Below are 19,918 nucleotides of genomic sequence, written 5' to 3' on the forward strand. Positions count from 1 at the left end.
ATTTCTTGGTAATAATCTGTGGCGAAGCGAAGCTATTGTCGTCTGTAGGTCGTATATTTCTAGCATTAATGAGTTCTTGAATTTATTTATCTGCCTTATCTCGAACATGCATTGGAACAGGGGGATTTGTTCGGGAACACTGCCGATTTAGGGATTCTTATTTTGTGATTCCAGCCCATATAATGTACAATGCCGTTTCGGGTGTTTAAAACACTTTTATATTTTTATAATAACTCGTGAATGGCCTGTTTCTGCGACTGGTCTAAATTAGGATTAATATCAAAAACATCAATTTTGAAGAGTTTTTATCTATACTTCAAAGAATTGTGAACCTCCTTTCCTGTACAATTTTTATCTTTTTCTATAGAGCTCGCTTCCACTTTGCAAAAGATTAATCCTGGCATGCCACAAGATCCATCACTGGCGTATTTTTCCTTAAAGTTCAGGATAACTATTTCGATTTGAAATTACCAGTCAGTTGTTTACGTCTAACCTTTGCTCAATAATTTGTATTTGTCAAGTAAGCCATGGGGAAACGATACGAAGAAAGATGCAGAATCATCAATCTATCTTTTGCTATTACCACAATAAATGTGTGAAAAAGTGGAACTAACTTAATACGTTTGTCGATATACAAAGCAAAGCTTGTTGTCTTTGTCTAAGTGTGAGTCGTGTGTTGTGATAAAATGTTTTCCGGTTGTTTTTTCTTTTTTTTGTAATGTTAGATTCTTATGATTTTTAAATAGGGAGATAAGATTCTTTGTTAAATTGATTGTAACATATAAACGTTTAAGTAAGTCTAAACCAAAAATAATTGGAATACATGATTTCCTTCTCATTCAAAAGGAAAGAGAGAATGTCGTTTCCCAACGTTGAATGATACCATTGCTACATATTTCAAGTTAATAATTTTATTTCATTCTCTTTAACCTCCGTTTTATGTAGTATTAATTGAACATCAGGAAGTAAATATTCGAAAGGCCACATGGAAATGGTGGATCCGGTGTCCACTAGCAGTGTTCGTCTGTGTAATTTAGTGATTATTTATAGGCTTTGTTCTGTCATTAGAATTGTTTGATCTTTGACTCCTAGACAAGGGTCGGTCCTACTCGCTTTTTGGACGTTTAAAGTAGGCAGAAGCACAACACCTACGCTTTCTGCATATTACGAAGTCCAGTATCTGATCTTCTGTTGTGAATGTTGTTGGAGGTTTTGTGGTGTCCCCTGTTTTTTCCTATACTTCACCCCGTTCTAATAGTTTTTTGTTTAATAGCTTATTCCCTTAATTCCTCTTTCTATTTTGGTTATGTAAACTGGTTTGTGCAACAATTAAATTGGGCTCTGCCATTTAATTGGCCAGGGAAGAAAAATCGTTTTAAACAGTAGTTTTCTGCTTGTGTGGAGAATCTACGACGTTGAGGTTAGACTTCTGATCTTCTTTCTCTAGTTGTGGTGCTGATATTGAAGTATGTAATGTCGGACCGGAAGGATTATATTGAAAAATAGGATTTTGTCTGCTAAATTGACATTAACTTGACCCTATAATGATTCAAGAGACTGGACTGGCACATTTATGTATATACAAATATAGCGCGAGAATAATATACCGATTTTTTTTTTTTTTTTTTTTTTTTGCAAAAGAGAAATGAAAACTGCACCTAAAGCAGATGTCTATGAGCTTCGTGGCTAAGGGTTATCGTGAGCGCCTTTTGGAGTGGGAGACCCGGGTTCGATTCCCGGCGGGAGCTCATGTTTTTCGGATTCCACCTTAATCAGTATGTCCCGTCTCATATAGCCTCGCTGCTGAAAGGGATGTGAAACTCAAAATCAACTCAACTGAAAATATATGTCTATCAAGTGGCTTGCGTACATGTCAGTAGTCGAGCAGTAACAGAGTTACACATTATAATAATAATAATAATAATAATAGTAATAATAATAATAATAATAATAATAGACTAATAATCATAATAATAACAATATTGAATAGAATGTTGCAATTAGGTTTTGTTACCTGAAGTTGAGAAAGTCAGCTACAAATTCTCATGGGTAGTTATATAATGCCTATATGAAGCATTGTGTAGCATTTGAGGTTTGCAATACTTCGTAAGTTTTTGATGCATGCCAGTAAGACAGAAAACCGAGAAAACAATGTTGCACATGCAGAAGCCACGGATCAAGTTTTATTGGTGACTAATTGTGGATTCCAATGGTCTCGCTATTCTCTCATTAAATTTTTAGTTGTATCCTTTGGGAGCAAATCTATGGAAGTAAAAAATTCTGTAAGAGTACTGTAAATATGTGAAGACAAACTTTTAAAAAAAAAGTTATCAAAAAAAAAGTAAAGGCACAGTTATTGCTAACCATTCGCATTAAAATTGGAAACATTGCATATTAGCATAATCTATGGTTTGTTTCATAGTTACTACGGCTAAAATAATAAAATAGATAAATTGATTCGATTAGATAAATATGTTATAATGTTTCAGAAAAAAATAAATTTTAAGTGATAGAAGATTACGACGTTCAATAGCAGCGTTTCCCAACCAGTGTGCCGCGGCATACTGGTGTGCCGTGAATGGGCCGCTGGTGTGCCGCGAGGAAATCGAAACAAATTATTAATTCTATAGGAATCAAATTGCAAGACATAGGAAGAATGCATATTTGTATTTCACATTTACTATGAACCTCTACTATGAATCTACAACTTTTAAGTTTCGTCCCGTTTTCCTTTTCTGTATAATTTTTAATGTTGAAAAAAGTATTTGTTATCATTGTTATGACTAATATTGCTTCTTTATTGTTGCAGACTATTTCGTAACTTGAAATTTTAAAATATCATTCAATTATTTTGACAAAGCAAACATGCATACAAATTATTTACATTTGTGTTTTAAAACTAAAAGAGATTTCTTTGTTCGTTCGTTATTTAGTGATCTTTCTTGTTAGTGAAGGTTGGATACAGTTTTCAAAAAAGAAAACATAGTTTTAAAAACCTGAGTCCAATAATTCATTGCAATTGTTTTCTATTTTTAAATTAGAATTAAAAATAAGCATAATGAATTAGCATATGATCAGTAATCACAGAAAAAATACCATTTTTTTATATTTGCAAATAATAATATATATGAGTGTGCCGCGAGAAATCAAGTTACACTCGTAGTGAGCCGCAAGTTGAAAAAGGTTGGGAAACGCTGTTCAATAGTATAATAGTTATAGTAACGAACTAATAGTATATTAGTTCAATAGTATAATAGTATATTTGCGTGTTGTTGCTAAGTGTTAATGCAAGTAACATGATAACGTCTTAACCTTTTAAAACCCCTTCCTTGTCAATTTTAAACTTACTGCCTTTTTCGTTTTATTGTTTTATATTCTATCTCGTTTTTCAATATTCTTGCCATTTAGTACTTCATTTTCGACGTTATAACAAAAATATTAAATTCGATGGTACGAATAGTTAAGTTGATTTTGAGTTTAACGTCCCTTTCAGCAGCGAGGCTATATGAGACGGAACCTACTGATTAATATGGAATCCGAACCGTATGAACTCCCGCCGGGAATCGAAAGCGGGTATCCCACCTAGTATGAATAATGTATCTTGTTTCGTGTAGGCATATAATATTGTTCTCCCGCTGGTCTTGTAGCGAGCACCTGCCTCTTTGGTCACATGGTCTGATGGAAGCATTAATAAAATCTGAAGTATTATAGTGGTTCGAATTCCACCTTAACATATAAGTCTTCGTCTCATACAGTCTCGATGCTGAAAAGAAACACTAACCTTCATTGAACAAACAAACAGATATAACCCTACTTTAGTCTCGCCATTCCACTTCAAAATGAAATGAAATCTTACAATTTAACGTCTCACGAATATGCTCGTTAGGTTAAGGGAGGCAAAGATTAAGGCAAGTGAATAACGGTGGAATAATTAGTGGAATGATAATGTGGAAGGAAATGGGAGTACTCCGAGAAAACCTTTGGAAACGATGTTGTCCACCATAAACTAACTTCTCCGGGAGATTGAATCAATGCGCTATTCTATTTGAAATGAAATGACATTTCTAGTTTTACATCCCATGGTTATACTCTATAGCTTATATTAGACGTGTGACTAATGAGAGTGAATGATTATGAAATAATTGGTGGAAAGGAAATGTGGAAGAAAATTTGAGGACCCAAGAAAGTCAACAGCATTAATCCATGTGTTTAATTTGCTACAAAGTTAACTAGTGTTTAAAGCAGTTGCTCTAATCGCACTGCTCACATTTACTCACTGAACTCGCATTATACACATTTTACACACAATATTCTTGTTTGTTTGTTTGTCTCTTCGTTTGTTAAAGTTACTCGTTTTGCAAATGCCCAGTTGGTTTGGGTACTCACTTCTACGCGTCCAGTCAAGTTCGAGATATTGCATTCTGATGCCTCTGAGAACGTAGTTCTATCTTCGACGCAACTTTTGGAAATGTATCAGAAAAGTAGCTTCAATACTAAATTAGATATGAATGCATACTCGGTTTTCCTATGGCCCAGCTCGCGTACGCCTTTTGTAGGGTAGACAAACAGGTCTCTGTGTGTGTGTGTGTGTTGGTGTGAGGGAGTGTTTTGTAACAAAATGAACAATCATTGCTCAATGTATTTATAAGTTTTCCTAAGACGCTTGAATAACAATGTTGTGAACAAGAACAAACAGAAAGGTTGCAAGGCATTGCTGAGGCCGTTACGAAAAATAGAGAAAAATAAATATACCAGTGCATAAAGTTAAACAAAGTTATGTAATTAGTGTTTATTTTGCCATTGTATTCTGAAGGAAAATCTTTGTTTTCTTAAGGGTAGAAAATCACACTCTGCCTCTGACAATGCAACTGAAGTAGTGAGCAAACCTTCCAGAAACTTGTATATCCCAGAAAATAAATATCCGAATGTTACGCTGTAAAACTCAAACTAACTGGTTCAGACGATGATGAAAACTTAGATATGCCCTATTTTCATTCACAGACCCATAAATGTCTCCACACACACTAGCAATAAATGAGAACAATGGATTCTTTAATTATAGCCATATATTAAGTAAAACATCAAAGAGAGACTGATACAGCTTCTTTGTGGCTGTATGCGTTTTTGGCGCATACGCCTACGCGTATTTGGCACGGGGAAACCGGCTTAAGTTCCCGGCGGGATCTCATATGTTTCAGATTTCACATTAAGATGTAGATCAGTGTCTCATATACTTTCAGCGCTGAAAGGGAGGATAAAATTCAATCCAAAACAAACGCGCGATTAACAACACTCTCTCTAGTCTCATAAAAGTTACCCTAATTAATTTCATGAACTATCACCAGAAGCAGAATACAAATTTTTGACTTTTAAAAAAATTGCGTTGCACAACTATGAAAGCCAGAATATCTTCTGCGCCTGATATTTAGCTTCAGAAAGCTCGTAATCGTACTTTTTTAATAATATATATACATGTATGTATATTTATAAGACAACTTATCTCATTTAATATATAAACTGCAGCTACAAATTAACAACTACAGACAGTGACAAAAACTAAAAAGAAAAAATACAGTTGAAACTATTTTTGAAAAACCTATCTCTATAGGGTCAATAGCTCCCGATTTCTGGAGGGATTATACATATATATAGGTTTTCAACTAGCCGGTTTTTCTCCAGCCTGGCCGGAAATATTGTTATTTAGATTAAAGCCAGTGACCGGTACAAACTCCTTATTGTCCCCTTTATGACCGTTTTTTTTTCTTTTTTTCTTAGAAATTTATATCTAATTTGAAGCAATTTCATCTAGTTCGAAGTATATATTTAAAACGTAACCTTCATTGTATAAATCCAAAACTGTAATATTTTACATCTATCAACGATTAATATATTTTGTTCATCTGTTTACATAATTTTAAAGATATGACAGAGACTGCATCAGGAAAAATTTGAAATCTTCACTTGTAAGGAACTATACACATTTATTGAGAGTGAGAAAGGATTTCTTAAAGCGATTTCTTGTAGTTAAGTATACATTTAAAGAATAAATTTCCTTTTCAAAATCCAAAATTGTCACGTAAAGACTAATATATTTTTATTCATCTGTTTCGATAATTTTAAAGAAGTGGCAGTTACTGGTAAATACAATAAAATGATCAATATCGATGTCAGTTTCTCATTTATAACACAATGCATCTATTAAGGTTATTAGTGAATGTACTAAGGATATGCAGAATACAGGCGCTAATGTACTTTTGTTCATGATAGTACATTTCCTACCTATCGATGGGTCCGAACAGAGGCACTTCATACTTAGATCTATATCATAGGAAATTTTGAAGGGATGTCGGTTTTTCTTTATTTTCCTGAGTTGACAACCCTATATACATATGAATACACAAACAGACCAAATTGCCCGAGCTGACTTAAACGTGTAGTATGAAAATCATATCGTTAGTAGTTACTATTAAGCATTACGTCTCTTCTAGGGATCATAAAATCACAAATACATATAATAAATATGATCAACTTAAAACACATATTCACAACGCTAGACAGCATTAGAAAAGTAGCACACATAAAAGTGTTACAATGCAGATCATATTGTCCAAGCAAAATGAAACATTAAATAACGGAAATATAAACACGCACGTAGCAACACATTGTTAGTTACTCACCCAAGACATGGATGCTACTGTAAACACATGAATGTCGTTGCAAAAGTGAATGAATTATAGTTAGAGTAAACAAAATATCAAACTCGGTACTTCAGACACGATTCCAAACTATAACGTCAAACAAAATGTAATAAGGGAGAAAAACAAGTAAAAAAACAAGAAATATACTGACGAAATTAAGGTGGTATCTAAAAATACCCAACCTATACTCATAGTAGTTCTCAAACTATTGATAAACCATATTTAGTTTTAAAATTCAGCCTGAAAATGGGAAGGGTGGATTTAATTGAAAATAACATCTATCTTTCAACTTCTTAGTTATAAGAAAAAAAGTTTGGTATAATAATATGTAATTTACGTTCAAATATTAAATGTAGAGAATACAAAGTACTGTCTGCAGCAATACCGTGGTGTATATAATGGCAAGTAAATATTAATATCTCAATGTGCGTTAATATGAAGTCTGTTTTGTCACTGCATTCTGAAAGACGACTTGTATCGCATCATGTAGTATTCAAGGCATAAAATAGAATTCTTAATTATTCTAATTTTCAATTATTCGTAGCTCTTTGCGCAAAATTAAACATATATAATTACAGTTTCTCCTAAGTTTTTGAATCTATCGTGCTATTAAGGGGCGGAACATTTGACGTTGTGAGTATTCCGGCCTTGTTTGATTTCCGTTGTATGCAAGATTCCAGCAAACAGAAGAGATGTTTTTCTTTTCTTTTATCCTGAAGACTTGTTCGTTGCTGAGATACAAAGAACGGAGATGACTTATGGGAATAGACACGTTTCTGACGTTAGACGGCTGCAGGTGGTGTTTTCTCAAAGGTACACCAAAACATGTGAGCTACCAAAAATCTTTTCTTTTGAAAGAACCAATACTCCCTAACGTTCGATATTTCCAATATTTCAGACATTGGAGATATACATAAATTATTAATATATTTTCTGTCTGTAAGAGGGTGAGGGAGTTGACTTTTATATTCAAAAATCTATATGAATATATTCATGTTACAAAACAATATTTTGAGAGAAAGAGGAAACTATAATTATGATCAATAAAATTTAAGTACAGTATTTGCATTAAATGTAGTGAAATAACTTCTGCAGACATTACTAAACTTGGGTGTATTTATTAGCACCAATCCATCATTTAAGATTTGCCATCATGATCAAGACTTGCCATCAAATACATATTTACTTAGCGAAGTACAAAAGTCGAAATTGCATAATGTTGAATTGTGGTACTAAAATATGCATTATTATCACTTTCGAGGGCGAAGAGACAGGAACCATTACATTATTTATATCGAAATATTAGATTTGTGCTACAAATACCTTACACTACACACACATGTGTGTGTTTAAAAGTTTATAATAAGTTTAAAATTTAGTTGAGGTACATTGAACGATATGGTAACTAAGTGAGTGTACATCAGAACGAACAGGCCAACACGAATGGTCGAACAGATGGTTAGAGTCAAAATCTCACTTTTTTGGTATCTATGTGTCATGGAACATGTAAATCCGTTGAAATCTCAACTTCTATTCTTTGTCACGACACCAAAGTCGCTCGAAAGTTAAAACAAATATGTAGCATTTATAATAAACGTGAATTTTAAATTATGTAATACAATTCAGAAGGATACATATACTATAATACCTTTTTAATTTGCATGCTGTGAAGGTGCTAGATCTGTCAGATCTGCTTACCATAACTCTGTACTTTAATTTTAAATGCTAATGCCTTGGCTAGACCTAGTGGTAAAACAATCCAACCTGTTTGTACATGTTTCTGTATGTTAGCTCTGGTGCCATTGAAGAAGCCAATGCACTCTAATCAATGGACTGCTGTTATTAATGGCACTGCGCAGTAGAATTCTTTCCTTGTCTACAGGCCGTAGACCTTACACTTTACGCTAAGTGCTAGATTTAGGTCCACAACTGCATACATTATATTTATATACTAGTATTGTAGTTAGAACTAATGTTATAACAATCAAAATCCTTTGTATATGTTTGTGTCCACGATGCCATGTCATTTTCCTTATACCATGTTTATTTCTGGCAGTAAGTATAAAGATTTGATGAATAAACACAAAATAAAAGCTACAAATTTATTGCTTCATCATTATATATATTTCTGTCTTACGGCATTCGAATGCACACAAAATGTATCTAAAACTGTAATTAACATAAACGAAATTTTTCAAGAAAATATCAAAACACAGTGCTAAATTTAAAAATTCAAAATCTGAGCCTATTCCTGGCTGAAGTTAGTAATTCATGCATTCATGCTAGTAAGTAGTAATTCATGCTAGTAAGTTAGAAAAATTATAAATCCTACGTCATACAGCAGATACTCGTCTCTCGTTTCAGAGAGTGAATGTCTTGCAACATTAATTATTACGTTTGTTTAATTGCATCTGGGTGGATGTCGAGAACCAGAATCTACAGATCCATTGCTCTTTTAAGTTGTGCCAGTAACCTTTCTGAGCTTATAGTGAACAAGGGTTTCGTGTAGCACTCACATCAATAAAATGCGAATGATTCAAAACGTCTTATTATATAGGTTTTCTAGATTAACAAGATTGTCTGAAGTGTACCTGTACTAATGAAATCCAAACAGAAAATTGCTCAGCAGAGAGTGTGGCTCTATTTCTCGATGTAGAGATAGCTAATGATGGAATGCAACGTTACAAAATCACGAAAAAGGTTTTTGCTGAGGTTTTTGTGGCCATAGATCTCAGAAAACATTCAAGACTATACAATGTTAGTCAAAGTTTGGAGATAATCCTACTGTTTGGGACAAAATTTTCAATTTAATGCTAGGCATTGAAACTTTTAATATTGCACCGGGGCGTTTGTTTTGAGATCTAAAGTGTTTTTAATTTTTTTTCTTTGTTCTATTCTGTTGGTGCCTTTTCTTCTTATGTTCTCTGCTTTACTTATACTTTTTCTTTTGCGATACAATTTTTATAGAGTTCGTCAAGTTATTTTACTATTTTATTGAGCTTTTGTTGAGTTTACCTGTTATAAACTAACATCTTTCAACATTTTTATATTATAGTAGTTTTTTAAATGAGAAAGGTACATTGGCTATTAGCGTTTTCGTGATACAGATAAATAGGCTAGAATCTGATAGCCCCTTTAACACGTGAACCAATCAATTAAATTATAGGTGTACCCAGGGCGTTCAAAATGTTTTGCAAAATGGGCCATAACTTTTTTATGACTAGCACTAGGATCATAACATTCTTGTCCATATAAATGTGTTCTTTATGCTGAAGTAGTGTAGCAAACTTTAATCCTCTGTTTACAGATACTCTCATAATAGAAAAGAAAATAGACAGCTTCTCTCGCCAACGTTTGACTGTTGAATTCCTGTACAAAACCGGCAATTACTCAGCCACACCAATTCAACAGAAATTGCTTCGTGTATATCGGGATCAGACATTGGACCTTAGCAATGTCCGGTAATAGGTATAAAGGTTCTACAGTGGTGATTTCAGCTTCCTGAATCAATATGGTAAGTTAGACCATCAACTGAGCGCACGACGTCATCATAGAACACATTAACAAATGTGTAACTACATGACTATTTGTTGAAGCGACTGGGCTACCTGGGGTAGTTGCATTCATTCTAACATTAACACAGTCTTTAGATTACAGAAAACTTTGGTAGGGTGGATTGTTTCTGTTCGTTTGTGAGCGGGTCTGGCAACCAATGGGTGCAATCGCACGCAGAGAAAATCTGAAGTACGGAATGAGAAGTTGTTCTAAAGCTCCCTTATAGTACGGACTAGTTCCGTACGGTTTATTTCTGTTTGGTCGTCTGAAAGCCCACCTTCATAGTGGGCAATTTACCAGTGACCAAGAAACTCATTGTGTGGGGAAACAGGGTGTGTGGGCTAAATGTGTCTCAGCGGATGAAAGAAACATTGAGTAACAAGTATATGTACACAAAGAACACAAGTATATGCACACAATTTCGCTCTCCTAATGTAACTATTAAAAACGTTATGTCCCATTGTGCAAAACTTTTTGAATGTTCCTTGTAAATCTCATAGAACATTAGCGATGAACATGGAACATAAACTTCAGATTCAAGGAAAAACTAACAAGTAACTAGCTGCCCAGCCATTTCACATAAGCTATACATAATGTTACATAATTTGTAGACCTACAAATGTTTTAAATTTGACAGTACATGTTTTCCCCTCTTTATTGGGATATCGTAGCTCTTAAACTTCTATGTGATAATATGGATCATGCACCATTAAGATGATGTTCCTTTGTTCTTCACACAGAAAAATATTTAAAAAATGAGCAAATATTTTCTGAGAAATCGTGTTTTAAAATGTTGAAGAATAGCAAGTGAATTCTTAAGGTAATTAAAGTTTCCACTTAAAAAAAATCTCGTACATATTTCTGGAAGAAAAAAATACTGAAATATGTATCTTAATTTTAGACAAAGTTGTTGATGTTAGAAGCCCATTTGCTGAAGATCTCATGTAGGTTAAAACAAATCGTTAATCTGTTTACCACTAGTGTACAGATTAACACTATGTGTACACTAGTGTAATGTCCCACGATTATCCACAATGGCTAAGGAAGATGGTAATGATTAAATAGATAATAGTGGAATAAAGGGGGGAAACGAGAGAGTCCAGAAAAGCCCACGTACACAGTGTTAGTCCACCACAAAGTTCACTTGGAGCGGGCAGGGATCGAATCAGAAACCCCATGCAGCAGAGGGGGCAAACTAGGAACTCCACTGAGGCCCCTAATTGTTACTCAATGGCATTGATGGAACAACACATTATAAAGAAATTATACTATTATTCCCTAATTTTAACGAATTTTCGAAGGAAAGTAAAAACATAGCTTATTAGTACACTAATTACGTCTAAAATTATGAAAAAAGAGAAGAAGAAGACACTAAAATATAAGGATATACAGTCTGCTGGAAATATATATACTAACCATATCAAGTATGAATAACGAAAATAAATTGACTAGACTAAAATAATTTCATAAGGTCGTTACAGTAAAATATTATATACCTGATTATTGAATATCATTGTGATCGCGCTAAAGCTCCACCTCCTGAGAAGCTATTTGTTTACTAGCTCTCAGTTAAACTTTTCAAAGAAATTTTGCAATCGTTTTAGTGAAATACTCTGAAGAACTGCTGCATGAGTTGAACATGATTTCCTTTCAATATATTTTTTCATTCTTTCTGGCTAGACCAAGTGAATATGTTGTGTCTAGTTACAACTGTTGTTTATTGGTTGCTCTAAGATCAATATTATCGGCTTTGGTATACAAAACACATAAAACAAAATGATCACAAAATTAGAAAGACACATCAAACGACAACTGTAGTAGTGGTAAATGATATTTAAATCATACTAAAGTTACTGTATATGTAGTATTTCCATTATACGTATGTACGGGAGAGGCGTTTGCAAATTTTGGAATCAGTTCTCGTACAGCCTGGACAAAATCAAATATCTGTTTATATATCTACGTATATAATATGAATGAGTACGTTGCAACTGAGATATTATAGTTAATGTAAAATAATTTTAAATTGTAGATTGCAATAAAGTACTTACTCGTTGATGTTTGGGTAGATATCTTGTAAAATGTTGTATGTTTGTAATGGTAACCAGCAAATGGCAAATAGTCCCACGACGATCACAAGCATCTTAATCACCTGGAACAAAGTAAAATAACATAATTAGAAAAGTCATAAGATTCAAATATCCACGGTTTCATTTTATTGACACATGTAAACTGACTTAATACATTGTTTTATTTACTTTCTAGTTAGAGTTCTGAGTTTAAAATAGCAAATCATATTGTTAGTATTTTAATTAGTTGAAAGTCTTAAAAGTAAACTATCTCCAATTATGTAACACTATGATTTTAAACAGAGTAAACTTGAACACATATATACAAAATTAATTGTTTTAATAATTCCTTCAAAATGCAAATCCCTGACACGGCTCTTTTTATTTTCTTCCGGGAGGTAAAAGAATCATAAATGACAAAAAAGTGTTACCATTTATATTTAGAACAGCGTAATATTTAATAAACTTTATAATCAACTGGCATTAAGCAAATTACCATTAACAGGCCGTAACCACATTTAGATTTCAACATTAATATTTATTTTAAACGCAAGTTACTTAGGCAAATTAAAAAGAAAAAGTTAAATGTAAACAATAAGAACCTTGAATAAATCACGAGTTTAAACTATAACGTACAGTGATCTGAGGGATTGAAATGATGACAGCAGTGTAGCAAGCAAGTTGTTGTAGAAGGTATGACTCACTAAAAGAAAGTTTAATACATTCATAATAGGAAACCCCATTTTGGAAGCCAGGAAGCCATTTGATGCACATCCCAATTAGCCTTCTCCCTGGCAATATCGATTATTTATTGTAATAACTTAAGAAAAGGTTGCAAATGCATCACTTACAAGCCAGACATTACCAAAAACATTTATCTATCGTTGACACCTTTGAAGTGAAAAGAAAGACATAGTTCCAAGGAAAATTCAAATAAGTTATATACTGTAGAGAAAAGATTATTTTATGACACAATATCCGATGAAAGGCAGTATGAATGCTATTGACGGACAATGGTGGAAGACTTTTCGTAACAAAATTTTTCCATAAAGAAATACAGTGATGTATAGAATATGAACAAAAGAGCCCGTTTTTTTGCCGGGGCCAACAGCATACAACCTGCAAGACAGTGGAGTATGCGGGTTGTCTAATTTGGATACATGTGAAATATTTTTGAGCATCCTGAACCTCCTAGTCAACAATTAAAAAATACACGTTCTTCGTAAGGGATTAGATCTGGTGTACATAATTTTGTGTACAAAATTTGATAGCCTAAAATGGCTATGTATCTTGAGGTCTACGTGAAAATATGATGACACACACACACACACACACACGCATAGACGTTATTTTATTAAATAGACGAATAGCAACACATCCGTCAGAATAATCTTGGTTTTGCCTCTATTCCAATAATGGCCGTTCCAAGGTGATCAGGTGGACCGGAGAAAGCTACAAAGCTGAGTGTGTGTAAAGGGTTGTACAGAAGGGGTGGTAGTGTCATGTTGTGGGGTGTACTTAGAATGCTGATGTGGGTCCCTTGATAGAGGTGCCCAACCGCCTGAAGACTGAGTATTACGTGCGTATTCTGGATAATGAGGCGTTGCTATTTTTCCAGTTTCTACAAAATAGTCATATCCCAGAGTCCCAATATCAAGACCACAACTATAGTGTTCACCGAGACAGGATTGTGAGAGAATTGTTTGCTGGATGTGAGATGGAAATCCCATATCTCATCTGGCCAGCGACTTTGACTGATCTCAAAGTTATCGAGAAAACTTGGAACATGTTGGAATGGGCCGTGAAGAGGAGATACCAACATCCCCTGACGTTGGCCGCTCTGCGGAACAAGTTTCTCAAGAAATGAGCTAAATTAGATTTGAATGTCATCATCTTCCACACTGACTGCATGTCACAGAAAATCAACGCTGTAGTCCACGCCAGGGTGATGTAACGGGTTATTGAAAATTAAAGTACGCACTTCATATTTTATTGCCCGAGATGTTTATATTTAAAGTAGCATCTGATATCAAAAGACTAATTTAATACGTGTGTTTAACGAAAGATTGCTTTCTGAACAATCAAATCTTTATTTTTACATTTTATGTATTTGACCTGAAACTTTTTTTAACCAAAGGGAAACTGGGAGGAACGCATAAGTCTGCGTGGTACAACTTCATCAACAATGGGAATAATAATTAAGTGAACAAGGAAGCAGCATAATTCAAATCACTGCCATTCAAAAGCACTGAAAGTAAAGATCGTGCATAATAATAATGCTATTCTACAGGGATTTTCGACATATGAATGAATATTACACGTCTAGAGTATGATCATTAATTTTTAAACTGCCAGACATCTGCATACTTAAGTCTAAAAACTGATGTTCTGGTGGACATAGATTCTCGCAAGAAATGATGATTAGAGGAAGGAAACGTCAGAATGTAAGATATCACATCGAGATGAAAACAAAGATTATTTTGATGCAAGCCTAGGTTATGAATAAATGTATACAAGAAAAATGGTTATGCGGGAAATTCCACACGTCCATGATTGGGTGTGATTAATAAATGAAAATATTAAAACATATAAAAACAAATATAGGATACTAAGAACATTCCATAGTAATTAGTGATTTTTTTACAAGTAACTTACATGCAAGCAGCTAATCAATTAAAATGTTCCTACCCTCTTCAATATACAAATGAATTCCTCCTTTTTAAAAGTTTTGTTCAGTTTAACCTATGTTCAATATAGGAAATAATTTCCTTGAATAATATCAGGTCTATTCAGGTTTGTACGAATATTTTATGTACTTAATTGCAGTTAAAGTTTAGACTGAAGTGACCGCACATACTATTAGCTATAAGTATTTAGTCTGACGTTTTCTATAAAATAAAGAATTCCAATTTACCTACATTGCCGGTTGAGAAAAATGATATACCTATTGCCAATTACAGGCTACAACGACTCACCAAAGGTAGTCGTTAACCCTGGTTCAGTTATATCTTCAGTGGCGATAATCGTTTTCACCTTAAAATATCTTCTGAAGTTATATTCACTAGTATGCTCAACTTTTCTACTGAAATTACAAGTCCATGATGAATATTAAATAATTTATTCTTTAATTCCCTTTTAATGTATATTCACACAAACCGACTTGCAATGAAACATGTTAACTGAGTATCTATAAACAACTACATAGCAACCAACTATACAATAATAATGTATATTTCTTATATCTTAAAAACATTCTTCTTTTGTTATTTTTAAGTAACATTATATCAGGTATAGTGCTTGTGTAGAAGCACTTTCTGCCCAAGATACAGGTAATTATCGACCGATACAAAGTATCTCGTTGTATAAAATGTCGCCCGATGATGGGATTGAATATAAAAGTTACAAGGTAGCTTGATTTTTATATTTAAGAACCACTGGTCCGTTTATAATAATGGTATTCTATTAATTGTGTCCTTTACATTTTGATCGCCCCTCGTATATAACTTCATTAAGTTTCCTTCATATAAATACATTTATAATAAGTCTTTTATTCCTTTAATATTTATCTTTTGTTATAAAAACGTCGTCGCTTACTAATATAATCAACGAAGGGTGCGAAGTCAAAAACGTAGGAGGTAATTACATTTTAAAACATAAATCACAATGATCAACAGTTTCAATCTTCATTAAAAACGGTGATGTTAACAATGTTTGATTTTTCCAGGGCGCATTATATAACAGCTACGTTAGATGATATTTTTAATGTATACATCGTATCAATGAGGCGTCAGAATACAGAAGAATCTTATTCGAGTAACATATAAGGTGGTGCATGAATACAGTCGTCGAATAACTAGCTTAATAGAATGAACCTTATACTTAACATAATCCTTGATAATTAAGTTTCAACACAAATCAATATAATATAAATAACCTTTGCTTTTAATCAATTGAGGGGCTTAGTGGAAAAGGGGCGTATCCCACAAAATTTGGAAAATCGAGATTTTTACATATTTGGATACATGGAACTTTCCGGTATATTGTGAAGAAGTGTTATGACTCGGCACCATATACTGTGAATCCCATAAGCGTAGGACGAAAATGAGGAAATATTTCTGTCAAAAATGTTAGTGGAAAAATGACGTATCCCCTTTCAGCTGCAACTCTTGAATGGAAAAATGACGTATCCCGCTTCCAGCTATATTGTGAGTTTGTGGTAATATAACACTATCTGTCATTGGTTGTGAGTCTATAAATCAGCCAAGTGTGACCGCTGATCAAGTTGCTGTTGAAAGTAATAATGGCTGCTGTGTAAGACGTTGAAATTAATTCCAGTCTGGGAAATTCGCCTGTTAAACCACGAAAGAGACAACGAAACGAAGGCAAATGGAAGGATAATGAACGTAAGCGTAAGAGATACGCAGGAAAGAGGTACGTTGGACGCACAGGTAAAGAAGTACCGGATAAAATGTGAAGTGATGTGAGGTGTAAAACTGAGTGGTGTAGATATATGAAGGATATCGATTCTGAAACCAAAGATAATAGTTTCATTACGTTTTACAACATGCAAGATTTCAACGCGCAAAATGACTATCTATTTGGGCTTATCAGGAGGTCAGAATGTGAACGTGTGTACATTAAAGACAGGAAAAATGTAAATATCTACAGGCGCGCCAATATGTTTCATTATGTTCGTCGTTCATCATCAGGAATGGAAGTTAATGTATGCAAGCAAGCATTCTGCAATGCCCATGGTATCACTGAACGTAGACTGCGTGGTGAATCAAGAACACATACGAATGATATACCTGCCAAACCGTTGCATTCTCCCAAAGAGGAACGTAAACATCACAACCGCCCCCATGCTATTTCGGAAGAAAAACTAGATATTGCCAGGAATCATATTAGTTCGTTTCCAAGATACCGTTCTCACTACAGCAGAACTGCAAACCCTGAACATTCATATATATTTTCGGTGAATTGTGTGCAACAAATGTACGATTTGTATGTAGAACAATGTGAAGAAAGAGAAATCGGTCCAGTGAAATTACATACATATCGGTATATATTTAATAATGAATTTAACATCGCATTTAAAATGGCAAGCACCGACACATGTAAAACTTGTGATTCGAAGCTGCACGTAGAATCTAGACCATCTGAATATCATATACACTCGTAAAGCCGAAGCAGCCTACCAATCTTTGAGAAATGCAAAACAGGAATGCAAATACATTAACAGCAGCAATATAGTTGTTGCTGTGGATCTGGAACAAGCACTTCCAACACCCATGATAAGCACGGAAACTGTTTTCTATTTGCGGCAGTTGTGGACATATTGTTTTGGATTCCATTTCTGTCATGATGATTCTGCAGTTACATGTGTCTGGCCAGAATCTGTCGCTTCTCGTGGTAGTGATGAAGTTGAAAGCTGTATTCTTCGAGTGATGATGCACCTACCAGAGGATATTCGCAAAAGACGTAATTTAATAGTGTGTTGTGATTCGTGCGTCGGGCAAAATAAAAATTATGTCATTATGGGACTCTGCCTGTATTTGTTAGACGTCACCGACCTCCAGAGAATAGAACATAGATTTTTGATTCCTGGCCACACATTTCTCCCCTGCGATGATGATTTCGGCATTATTGAGAGAGCGAAGAGGAAAACACAATCTATGTACACCCCCTCAATGAGCCACTCTGATAAAGACAGTACGCAAAAAGAAACAATTTCAAGTCATCGAAATGACAACTGAAGACATGAAGGTTGTATCAGCGTTGCGATCTGTTCTGACATTTCGCAAGAAAACAGAAGATAGAAAAGTCTTTAATATGAGAGCAGCGACTAACATGAAATTTCTGAAAGGTAGCCAACTAGTCCAGGTAAAATATACATACTCGACATGTGAGCCATATACTACTCTAAGTTTGCAGCGAGAAAGAGGACAACCGTGCTCTCTGCAAGATATGGTTTTGGTATCCAAGTATCCGGAAGGAAGACCTATTCAGAAACATAAGTATGATAATCTAATGAGCATGTTAAACTACATTCCACCCATCCACCACGAATATTATAGATCTCTAAAATGGAACAATGACAACGCGAACCACGCAGGGGTAGACGATATTGACAGTAGCGATATCGAGTGATTGTATGAAGTGAAGTATCTCTTCAGAGACGCAAGTACTGTGCCCTGGGTAATGGTTTATTGTGCAATATAATGTATATTACACTCGTCTGCAATGTTGTGTTTACAGTGTGTACGGCTCTAGCATATTAGAGTGCTGCCGTACGAAGGAAATATTTTTGTTCTCGAAACCATGTTATTTGAGTGGCGACGCTAATATGTGTGATTTTTTTTCACTGAGTGGAGTATGTGAATATTATTGACAGAGACGAACATGGTCTACTTTGTGTTATTCTGTATGTTACATCAATATTCGCGTATTGGAACTTTCATTTTGATTCATTAATATAGAAAGCTCGTATTGGTTTGGCAACCATGATCATGTGCATATCTTATGTTTATTTCTTAAGATAAGAAGTAAGATGCATGGTGATTTTTTCTGAAACATATCAGACCTTCTTCTAATATGTATTGTTATATTTATATACCTTTCTTCCATAGTAAAACTTTTGACATTTGCAACGCAAAACCTTCTGTTTCTCGAAAACATTCAAATGTGGGATACGCCCCTTTTCCACTAAGCCCCTCAATTATGAATCGAATTATAATTCTTCACATTAACAAGAAAGAATTAAAATCATTTGGAAATTATCATTTGTGGAAACAAACGTGATAAAGTATCTAAAAGTCATAAGGGTTGTTTTCATTATTAATATTAACACATAAATTTGAAGATAAATGTTCATAAGAATCTATAACTGATATGGGCTTAACCCTTACTACATCAACTGCAGTCAGTTTAAATTCTTACCTGCATATGATTCTAATAAAGTACATTGTACTGCACAATCGTGATTATGTTCCGCATTATTTTGTACATGAATTGCGTCATTGTTTTGATTTTGATATGAAGTGCCAACTCTTGAATTACGATTATGTCTATCCATGTAGTTTACTGTATTTCTGGAATTTCGCCATGTATTTCGTCTATTTTTGAATCTACTTTGATTATATGGTCTGACATAAGGATTGTCACGGTTGATTAGGTTAGGTGGATTCCCAACATATCTTTGTCTATTTTGATCGTTCTGATTGTTTAAATTTACTCGATTTAGGTTGTGTTCCGTATCGTTTACATTACGGATATTTAGATTCCGAACAGGTACAAGGTGATCTGAATTGTTTTTAATTTTACCTACTCCCGCTTGATGATTCAGTGTCTGGTATTGAGTTTCATAACATTGGACAAGCATTAATAAGTGATTAAAACTCATGCACTGCGTAGAAAACAGGATTTGTTGTAATTTAAACGGTAGTAGATTTCGAATAGATGCAATCACTCTAGATTCCGATTGCAGTGGATTTACGACTTTTAATTCGTTATACGTATTTACAACAAAATCAACAACAGATTTGTGTAAGCGAGGATTAAAAGGTTGATTTCTAATCGTGGCATCTCTGTTTGCAA

At 34.1% G+C, this 19,918-nt stretch overlaps 1 protein-coding gene across 1 annotated transcript in view; it reads right to left on the minus strand.

The window, feature by feature from the left end:
- The window catches only part of LOC145662821 (neuromedin-K receptor-like), a 177,288-nt gene extending 164,886 nt beyond the window's left edge, over window positions 1-12,402 (minus strand). Inside the window, exon 1 of the mRNA XM_081728717.1 lies at window positions 12,305-12,402. Coding sequence (XP_081584843.1) covers window positions 12,305-12,396 — 92 coding nt within the window. The 5' untranslated portion in view covers window positions 12,397-12,402. The remainder of the gene's footprint in view (window positions 1-12,304) is intronic.
- Between the last annotated feature and the right edge of the window lie 7,516 nt (window positions 12,403-19,918).

The sequence above is a fragment of the Thermobia domestica genome, chromosome 10, assembly GCF_964235325.1.
Source record: "Thermobia domestica chromosome 10, izTheDome1.hap1.1, whole genome shotgun sequence".
Lineage (NCBI taxonomy): Eukaryota > Metazoa > Arthropoda > Insecta > Zygentoma > Lepismatidae > Thermobia > Thermobia domestica.